This window comes from Pseudonaja textilis, chromosome 2, assembly GCF_049901715.1.
Source record: "Pseudonaja textilis isolate UNSWEBS1 chromosome 2, rPseTex1.2, whole genome shotgun sequence".
Lineage (NCBI taxonomy): Eukaryota > Metazoa > Chordata > Lepidosauria > Squamata > Elapidae > Pseudonaja > Pseudonaja textilis.
Window position 1 is genome coordinate 160288898 of NC_141991.1, and position 10953 is coordinate 160299850.

Below are 10953 nucleotides of genomic sequence, written 5' to 3' on the forward strand. Positions count from 1 at the left end.
CATCATTGGATGTTAAAAGAAGAGACTGGACTGGCATTTGTTTGAAATGGGTGTAAGGTCTCCAGCTTGAGCAGGTGGCTGGACTGGAAGACCTCCAAAGTCCCTCCAGCTCTATTCTGATTGAATATAGAAGTTGCCCAGAGGCAGCGGAGCCAAAAAGTTGAAAGCTCGCCCAGAACTCCGATTTGCGCAGAGAAGGAGGCGCCGGCCCTGCGTCAGCCGGGACAAGGAGGGACTTTGTGACACTCCCTCGGCCCGCCCTACCGGCCCACACGCGAGAAAGTCTGCATTACCGGCAGCGTCGGACGGGGGCTCCTGCAGGGTGCAGTGGCCCCACATAGGAGCCGGGCCTTGTGGAGCGCAAAAAAAGAAGAAGCCTGCATTGGAATCCAGGCTCTTCAGCCGTGCCGAAGAGAGAGGAGTGGACGGAATGAGCCTTCGGCGGGAGCCCAGCCGGGCACACAGGCGCGAGGCGAGAGGGATGGCCCGCCACAGCACGACTCTGCATCTCGTGGCCGGCGGGTGAGTAAGTCTACGGGCGTCTGAACACGACCCGTCGCGGGGATCCTGCGTGTGGGGCCCAGCAGCATTTGCTGCAGCGCAGCGCAGCGCAGACGGCTTGGCTGGCAAGGGCAGCGTGTTCGGACGAAGCCAGAGCACGTGCTTGCCAGCTAGGTGACCCTCGCAGTCCTGGGCATCTCTTACTAAGCATGGCGGGAGTTCTCAACACCACTGTTGTTGCTCAAATTTGGCTGGGGCTGTGTGCCGACGTATAACTTTTGCACGAACTTTCGGCAGATTATGCTGGAGGTCTCTCGTTCCTTGGACAGTGTGCAGATAGGTTCCGGATCAGTTGCTTTCTCATCTGCATTGCTGCTCAGCTTTCGTTATAGCTGACTTAGGATTTGTTACACACCAGCTTCTCCGTTGGTGGCATGAGAGTTAAAATGAGCCGGCAGCGACTCTGAAAGACTCCAGAGTTTTCGTTCTCCCCTACTCAAGTCGAAATAAATGCCGCTGGTAGGAAATCTTCCAAAAGTTTTTTTTTTTTTAGCCAAGGTTATCCTTTTTCATCCTGCTCCCCTTGCCGCGCTTGGAGAAAGAGACCGGATAGACTGTGAACACGTGGGCAGGTTTTCAAGTGCCCACAACTGTGAAATCAATAGGAAATAAATTTATTTTGCCCAACTTAGAGAAGGTTTAAAACTAGACCAGTGATGTAGGTGTGATTAGACAGATCTAGACAAGATTGGCTATGAAATCAGTGTACGCCTCCCCTATGCCTTCCGCGATTCTCCCGCGTTAACCTATTCTTTGCCGATGGGCTGTTAGAATAGAATATAGAATACTTTATTGGCCAAGTGTGATTGTGGACACACAAGGAATTTGTCTTGGTGTAAATACTCTCAGTATATACATAAAGAAAAGGTACATTCAATAAGAATCAAGAATCATAACGTACAACACTTAAATGATAGTCATAGGGTACAATCAACAGTCAAATCACACTAGGAAACAGTCAATATAAATTGTAAGGATACAAGCAACAAAGTTACAGTCCTACAATCACAAGTGGGAGGGGATGGGTGATAAGGAGTGATGAGAAGATTAACAGTAATAGTACTGTACACTTTGTAAATAGTTGAACAGTGTTCTATCGTATGTAGCTCTGGCAGTTCTTCAGAACTGTTGTGTTTTATTTAGAGATTTAAAAATGCTGGGAATTGCTCTGAAGCTCAAGAAAAGCTCTTCTAGAGCATATGAATACTCTAAAATGCTAATGTCTTCGGAGACAGCAGGCATAGGAACTAGAAAGAAGGAAGGGTATCAGGTCAATGCAACTGGTTCCTTTCGTTTTTGCAGCATTGCTTAGAGCAAGGATCTTCAAACTTGGCAAGTTTCAGACTTGAGGACTTCAACTCCCAGAATTCCTGAGCTAACATGACTGGAGGAGGAATTCTGGGAGTTGAAGTCCACAAGTCTTAAAGCTGTCAAGTTTGAAGACCCATCTATCTTAGAGCAATAAACAATGAAAAGTAAGTTCTGAATGCTGAAAAATGCTAAAAAAGAGGGCTGGATGCATATTCGGAGAGATGTTAAAATATGGGGTAATTTGTGGATGGCTATCTGACATGTTTAATATATGTGTGGAGATTGCATCTATGCCTGCAGATTAGAAAAATGCTATTATTGTTCCCTCTAGACCAGTGGTTTTCAATTTGAACAACTTTGTGGAATCTATTCCCAGAATTCTGGGAGTTGAAGCCCCCACATGGCTTAGTAGAAGGAATATTAATTGCCATTTTTTGCAGCATGAGTTCCCAGTATGACTGCTGGAAAATTTGTAGTGGTGAATCATGCTGTTCCAGTTTTCAAGCCATCTGCTCTTCTGACCCACCATATTTGTCAAGGGTCAGCAATTAATTTTCCCAAGGGGCCACATGAGAAACTGGGGCCGTTGTGAAGGGCTGCCACGCTGATGTTCCACTGTCCCACCCACCCACGATACCTGCCCCCTTCTTCTGCCACCCACCTCCACAGGCCAAATGTAGCCCGTGGTCTGCCCAGGTCTAATATTTCTGCTATTTTGGGGATAACATCCCATGAGGACTGAAAAGATTTGATCCTCAAAGATAATTACCAAGTTTTATCAGTGAAAACCAAACATAAATATAAACTCCTTGATAGCGTATTCATTTGAGCAGAGGAAAGAGGAGGGATGGATAGGAAGAATCTGAATAACAGTATTTCAGCATTTTTCAGCAAAGAATCCTCTAAATACAAATAATATTTTTCTGCTATAGAAATTACTCTGTCTAGTACCATAGAAACTGTTACCATGGTGTCTGTAATCCTGCGCTACTGTTTCTACTCTCTTTCCAAATAAAATTAATATTGGCCTGCATATGACTGGTTTCCTAGTCTGATCTATCTTGAAGAGCTGGTCATTGCCTTACAATTAAAGTTCCTTTTACACACATATCAAACTCTATTTCTGGAATCCCATTTCTGCAGCTACATTTATTTTACATTTGGGCTGCACAAATCCTTGCAATAGCAAGGTGATATCCAAGAGACATAGAAAACCCACATTCTTTCCAGTCATCTAGATTGAAAGGCAAATTATCCTTTGGCAAAATATTGTGGGGAGAGGATTGGACAGAACATTTCAGCCTAACCCAACACATGTTTTACATGGCACTTTCCTTTGTGTCATGCAATTCAGGTAGTCTTTGATTTATGACCACAATTGGGATGGGAATTTATGTCACTAAGTGAGGTGGTTGTTAAGTGAGTGATATCCGATTTTGACACTTTTTGCTGTAGTTTTTAAAAGAATGCTGTGGTCATTAAGCAAATCCAATTTCCCCCATTGATTTTGCTGGTTAGAAGCCATCTAGGAAGGTTGCAAGCAGTGATTACGTGACCACAGGACCATGCATCCAGTGTAAAATACATGTTGGTTACCAAGTGCCTGAATTTTGTTCACATGAACACAGAAATGCTGCAATGGTCGTAAGTGCAAGGACCTATCATAAATCACATTTCAGAGCATTATTGTAACTTCAGACAGTCACTAAACAAATGACAGCAAGTTGACAACTATACATTGAGCTGTATGGACAGCAGCACAGCATAGCTGTACTGTGAAGGCACCTGAGTGTATTGTAAAGGGAAGAATGATTTATGCTGAAATGATTTCCTACAGCACTGGAGAGGGAGGAATGGCAAAGAGAATGTGTGGACAAATCTATTTCTCCACTAGTAATTGATTATACTTTTATTGAAAAGCTGCACTTGCTACCACTCTCTCTGCTTTGCACTGCCTGATATCTGAAAAAAAAAAACCTTCAGTACTGCATAGTTAATTATAATTTCTCAATATAACTTCCCAGCTTGCTTGCGACATTAGTTAAGTGAACCACTGTAATTGTTAAATTAGTAACACAGTTGTTAAGTGAATTTGGCTTCCCCGTTGGCTGCTTGTCAGAAAGTTTGTAAAAGGTGATCACATGACCCCAGGACACTGCAATTGTCATAAATATGAGTCAGTGGCCAAGTGTCTGAATTTTGATCATGTGACCATGGGGAAATGCTACAACAGTCGTGAGAAACGGTCACTATTTTCAGTGCTATTGTAACTTTGAATAGTCACTAAATGAACTGTTGTAAGTCGAGGACTACCTGTATTACAAAATTTTAAAAGGTTTTTTTTCCTCTCCATTCTCCATCTTTCCACACGATCTCAAGTTGATTTTTCTGTTATCTGGCTTAGAGCTATCTTTTGGACTTGACGCAATCTCTGTCCAAACTGCGGCCTTATGCAATATTCATTGTTGATGACCCTGGAAATTAGCCTGCAGGGTTTTTGTTTTTTTGTTTTTTTTGGGGGTTGGTCTTACGGTACTATATTAGAAAGAAAAGAGCCTGCTAGCATCATTTCTGATATCCTAGGTTAATTAAAACACAGAGTAGAATCTTGTGCAACCAAAAATAATGGGACAGGTTACATTTCCCCCCCTTTTTTCACATGTTGCTAGTTACATATATACAGATGCGTACAATACCAAACTTGTGAAGTGAATCCTTCTTAAAGTCCTTGGATCAAAGCAGGGCCCTTGGGGTCTCTTTAGATTCCGTACTTATGAAATCGCAATCAGTCCACGGGTGTTATGCTACTATTGAACCTTTCGCCCTTTCGTCTTCCTTGTTTCATTCTGCCTATGGAAATGCATGTTCTCAGAAGATACATTAGAAAAAGAATATAACTCATTTGCCATCTCATGGCTGCAGGCTTTCCTTTTCTCATGTTATGAAGGACATGTTTTCTCTCTTGCCTTTTGCCTCCTTCACTGAGATTTTCTCTGCCCCCTTCCTGGATATCATACCTTCATCTCACCTACATGCATTCCGTTCCTGCTGAAAAGACTTTAGATCCTTCAGTCCAATGGGCTATTTTACCTCTGACCACACCAGCGTTGTTACTTTTGGTTCCATGATTGGCCATTCTTTCCTTGCTCACTAGGGGAATGGTAAGAAAATGTGTAGTCCAGATTTTATTCCATGTGACTACATTTTCTTGCCATTTCCTTTTCTCTCTGGAGCCAGCTTGCAGAGGCCAGCTTAAATGGAGGCCCTGTAACTGCTGTTCCTTCTTTCTGCCTGCCATACTTCTGCTAGTGTGGGGCAGATGGCTACAGAGGGGAAGGTCAGAGAGTCAGCAAGAGTTCTCCATACTGCCACAGATATTGGAATTACCAAGTTTTGTCTTAGAGTGTTAAGAAATATCCAGCAATTATAGAAGCCCAAATTATGGTATAGTGAAGTAGAAAAAGAGTTGTACAAACAGGCACCAAAAAGTTGTTTCTAAACCTGATTTTTTTTCTAAACACAGGCAGATGAATGTAAACCTATCCAGTTGCTAGTCAGTAAGACTTTTTTCTTAGCAAATCACAGGACGAAGTTGAGTGTTATGATTAAGAAGCTGGACTAGAATCTCTGAGATTGTGAATTCTAGTTTTACTTTGGGCATGAAACACAGCTGGGCCAGTCTCTCTTTTACTACAACCTACATCACAGAGTTGTTGTGCAAAAAATAAGAGGAAGAAGCATTCTGTATACCATCAGTTCCATAGTGCATAGGGCCAAAGATTGAACAAAAAGATTATTTATTGGACTACTACTGATTATTTACTGGGGTAAAGAACAGTTGCCAAAGTGCACAGTAACAGAAATCCTGCAAGCTGTGGCAAGACACGCAAGCAGCAAAATAAAGCTCATTGAGCAATTTCTAGGAGCAAAGTTCACAAGTTTGGGTCTTCTCCCCCCCTTTGGCATCTGCTTGGAACCACAGAGCCAAGATGTCAGCATGTTAATCAACTGCAAATCTGGAAACTGACTCATGGTAATATAGCAGAGAAACCCACGGAGAAAATAAAATTATAGGAGAGAAATGAAAATGGTGAGAGCTGCTGTGTCAATCCTGGTGGACATAATCACACATATTCCTACTTTTCCAATAAGTTTTATTTTGATTATCATTCTTACCTGAAATGTCTGATCTCTTCAAAGAATAAGATGTTTTAAATATAGATGCATTAATTGAGCTTGCAGTCAGAATAAAATGAGGGATTCTTGATGCTTTTTCTCTATCTTCATCTCAAGTTATCTTTGATAACAGAAGTTTATTGTTCTTTTGGTTAATATACCAAACAATGAATGATTAAATTTTCTACTGAACTTAACAGATAGCAGGTATACTTTGTCCCTAAATATATGCTCGATCAAAAGTCCATTTTGACAATTTGGGTGTGTGTGGGGGTAATACTATGCCAAAGACTGCCTCTCACCCTTGATTGGTGAAACGCGTTGATTGTGCATTTCTTTTCTCTACTTCCACAGATTAGGTGGAACCGCAGGAGCCATTTTGACTTGCCCATTGGAAGTGGTGAAGACTCGCCTGCAGTCTTCCACCTTGGCCCCAAGACCTGTTTGCCTACCTGCAGTACAGTTGCAAGGAGTGAATGGGACATTTGTCCGCCCAGGACTCCCCAGGATTGGCTTCCTCGAACTACTAAGGTGAACAATGTGGGAGAACAGATCTACGTTACAGGGGAAACTTTGCTGAGGTTCTCAGGAATGTCTAACTCTCTTCTACCTTGAAAGAGAGGACAGAAAGTAATGTGCTCATCTACTCCTTTCTGAACAGAATCATTCTAGAGAAGGAAGGGGTTCGCTCCCTGTTTCGAGGCCTGGGACCTAATCTTATTGGAGTTGCTCCTTCCAGGTAAGATGGATTGAGGGAACAGGTAGTCATCTCTGATGATCCAAGCATAACTTTACAGAGCTTCTTATTGTGGGCAGATCATCAGAGAGTTCAGGTCCTTTTGATGCATGGCCACAGCCTTTGTATTTTTTTTTCTTGGTTTGTCATCCAAATTCAACCTTGCTTAGTTTTTGAGATGCATTTCCCCTTTCTACTTCTAGGGCCATTTATTTTGCTGCATATTCGGGAACTAAGGAGAGACTCAACACGGTGCTTATGCCAGAGTCCAAGAAAGTTCACATGATTTCAGCAGCCTGTGCAGGTAAATTAATGCATAATATGCATGCAAATATGAGTTGCCACTAATTATTAAGTGCCTTAAGCTTAGTGAATGATCAGTATATACATCAGTATACATCAGCCTTTCTCAACCTTTTTGCTCGGGAGGTCCCTTTGAAATAATGTCCAAGTCTTAAAAGGAACTTTATAATCAATGTTTTATGTTGGTCCCTTTGACTTTTCTTCATCTGCTTCCTGCAGGCATCACATCTGCCACTTTGACCAATCCTATCTGGTTAGTGAAGACTAGGATGCAACTGGAGCGGAGGTAAGGGCAGTGGGAAATGCACCTGTCAGGACCCCATTTGAGTCACCTGCTTGGACCATTTCCAGGCAGCATAGAAAACCAGCTTTTAAAACAACCAACTAAATGTAAAAGAAAACAGGGAGATTTGTCAACTCTTACAACTAATCAGAGTTCATATAGGTAGTCCTTAACTTATGACCACAATTGGACCCAAAATCTCTGTTCCTAAGTGAGACTTTTAAGTGAATTTTGCCCCATTTTATAACCTTTCTTGCCACAGTTGTTAAGTGACTCACTGCAGTGGTTAAGTTAGTAACATGGTTGTTAAATGAATCTAGCTTCCTCATTGACTTTGCTTGCAGGAAGGTTGCAAAAAGGGATCACGGCACCGAGACGCTGCAACTATCATAAATATGCATTAGTTGCCAAGTGTCCAAATTTTGATCCCTTGTCCATTGCAACAGTGAAAAATTGTCATAAGTCATTTTTTTTCAGTGCTGTTGTAACTCTGAACGGTCACTAAATGAACTTTTAAATTGAGGACTACCTGTAGACTATCCTGTGCTTAAAACACAACATTCAGAATTCTAGGAACTCCAGCCTTTTTTTCTTTTTTAATTTCCCTCAGAGTTACAAATAAATACTGGGGCATTTCAGAAGCTCAAGATATGCATAATACCTTTGGATGGTTACAATTTCAGTTCTTACAGAGTCCCTCCATGCTGCCTGAGGTCTACATTATGTAAAATAGTAAAAACTGTAGAAATTACACCCGTTTGGTATAGTGCAGTGTTGGCGAACCTTTTCGGCATCAAGTGCCAAAACAGGAGCGTGCATGTACTGGAAACTGGAAGAGCTGAGCCTCTGGTTTCCGACACGCGCATGTGCGCCAGCCATCCTGTCTTCTGGTTCCTGGCATGCATGCACACGTGAAGACCAGCTGGCTGGCCCACATTCACACACCGGAACCGGAAAGAGCAATGGGCATGCCCAGAGAGATGGCTCTGCGTGCCACTTCTGGCACACGTGCCATAGGTACGGCATCACAGGTATAGTGGTTAAGGTGCTGGCCTAGAAGCCAGAAAACTGTGGGGTTCAAATCCTACCTTAACAATGAAAGCCAGCTAGGTGACTTTGGGTCAGTCACTCAGCCCAAATCACCTCAGAGGGTTGTTGTGGAGAAAATAGGAGGAGTAAGGAGTATTAGCCTTGAGTTATTTATAAAAGTAATTCATTTGGGATAGAAATCCAAGTAAAGAAAATCCTCCAAAACAGTTTTTTTTTAAATGGCTTGATTTGTCTGATTTAAACAGGTTCCAGAAAGTGGGTTTTTGAATTCAAGTTTTAGCTGCAGCATGAGATATCCATTTTTAGCATTGAAAAAGCATAGCCAGCAACATGGAAGCAAAATCGAAGCAAAATCCTTCCTTCTTCCCTCCAGGGGCAGAAACGAGAGGTGCACCAGTGCCCTTCAGTGTGCCATGCGTGTCTACTACAGAGAAGGCCTGCGTGGCTTTTACCGTGGGGTTACTGCCTCCTATGCTGGTGTCACTGAAACAGTGATCCACTTTGTGCTTTACGAGGCTTTGAAGCAGCAGCTCAGGGAACACCAGCTCCTCTTGACTCCATCGGTTGTCTTATCGCCCAGTGGCCAAGACTTCTGCGGGCTGATGGCAGCAGCGGCTGTCTCCAAAGCATGTGCTTCGTGCATTGCCTATCCACATGGTGAGTTGCTCTGAGCTCCATGGTCTCCTTTGAAACCCATCGGAATGTAACAAGAGTAAGCTCATCCTTACTCTCATTTTTTTTGTTTTGTTTTCCATAGAGGTTGTTCGGACACGGCTACGCGAGGAGGGATATCGTTATCGCTCCTTTGTGCAAACTCTCCAGCTTGTGGCCAGAGAAGAAGGCCCCTTGGCTCTTTATCGTGGACTTTCAGCTCATCTCCTTCGTCAGATCCCCAATGCTGCAATCGTCATGGTTACCTATGAGCTGATGATTCACTTGGCAACCAAAATGTGACACTTTTCTATTCTTGCCAGGTGGCTTAAAGGCTGTTAAAGGCTTTGAAGGGGAGGATGGCTTAAATGGGTAATTTCCCCATTCCATAAATCCTGTAAGAAAAGCCTGAAAAGTTAGGAACCTTCTGTAATGGGTGGTTTTGAAGGTCTAATAAGTGAAAGACGTGTTCAGCTGCTCTCTGTCTTTATCAGATGTTTAAAGGCATGGACAAAAGAGCCCATACTGATCGCAAATCTGGACAGGTGTGGAATGTTTCAAAGAAAACATCTCTAGCAGAGGCTTGCAAGGTCTCACTGGCTAGGTGATCATTATGCCCATCCTGCAGTTTAGTGCACTGAAACTGTTATGCTGCACACTTCGTGGAGCTGGGTCAACTGAGTGGGAAAACAGTTTTTAAGAAAAGCTTAAAGGAAGACTAGGATATTTTATCAGAAGGAGATTAGTCATTTGGATCTCAACATTGAACTCTCCCTCAGTATCGGGCAGCGATAAAACCTTTACAGATACAGCAATGTTTCTCTTTTGAGCCTACCAGAAGAGCAGATTGCTTATTCTCCAGGCAGGGGTCCCCAACCCCTGGGCTGCAGACCGCAGCCTATTCCGAACTGGACTGCGCAAGCAGGAGGTGAGTGTGCGCACGCCATGGATGACACTCGCCCTCATGCTCAAAGCAACAGTTGCACAAGCGTCATAGGCCCGCCACTCATGCAAATGGCACGTCATGCACGCTCGCACTCACCCACCGCTCTGAACCATCCCCGACTGCCAGTCCTCCAAGCTGGAAAGGTTGGGGAAGGCTGCTCTAAATGTTGGTGGGGCATTCATGCCCTCTCACTTCATGTTTTTCTCCATGTTCACAGGAAACAGTGACATTAAGGACTGCAAAACAAGGTCCTTGAGATGATGCTGTTCATGGACTATACCTTTGTGTTTATCTTCTCAGGCTTTGTTTACATTTATTGGTTTGTAGATTTTAACCTCCCTAGCAGGAGGGTAAAAAGAAAATCAAGTGGAGAAGAAATATGTTGGCAGCTATTATTCAGAATTCTCCATGTGGGAGAGAGCTGTACAAAGTTGGTGAAGAGAATATCCTGCAATGGGACTCTAGCACGCCCTCCAGTTGAAAGCTTGTGCTTGGATTTCTGTTTCTTTGAGGTTTTTAAAAATGCAAAAAAAAGTTCTGAATAAAAATGCAGTTTGTTCATATGCACTGTGACATATTTTAAGAAATGAAACCAGGCTGTATGCTAATTGGATAGATTGATTGGGGGTTTTATCCCACCACAATTTTGCAACTCTTAGTATTAATTTATCATAAATTAATAAAGAGAAATGGAAAGGAGTGACTCCCCTTTGACTATTTCAGGTTGCATCCACAAAAGGAAGCTCTGGCCTAGGAATTTCCACTTGTGAAGTTTTTTTAAAAAAATCCCATGGATTTCTCAATTCTCATACATTTAGAATAAGCTCTTTAGTTCAGGTCTTCCAGAGTTCCCCTGAGACTTTGACTGTCCTCCCTGTAGGAACCTTTCATTCCTAATAGTTACCACCCAATTCTGGAGCAACACATAGAGCAGGG

The 10953-nt window shown here is 42.9% G+C and overlaps 1 protein-coding gene across 1 annotated transcript; it reads left to right on the top strand.

Moving 5' to 3' along the window:
- Positions 1-270: 270 nt before the first annotated feature.
- Positions 271-10716, top strand: LOC113444524 (solute carrier family 25 member 36-A-like). The gene is made up of 7 exons (XM_026713328.2): positions 271-522; positions 6403-6579; positions 6710-6787; positions 6988-7088; positions 7307-7373; positions 8794-9077; positions 9178-10716. Exons 1-7 carry the CDS (start codon positions 431-433, stop codon positions 9372-9374), a joined length of 996 nt encoding a protein of 331 aa, XP_026569113.1. The 5' UTR covers positions 271-430; the 3' UTR covers positions 9375-10716.
- Positions 10717-10953: the final 237 nt, after the last annotated feature.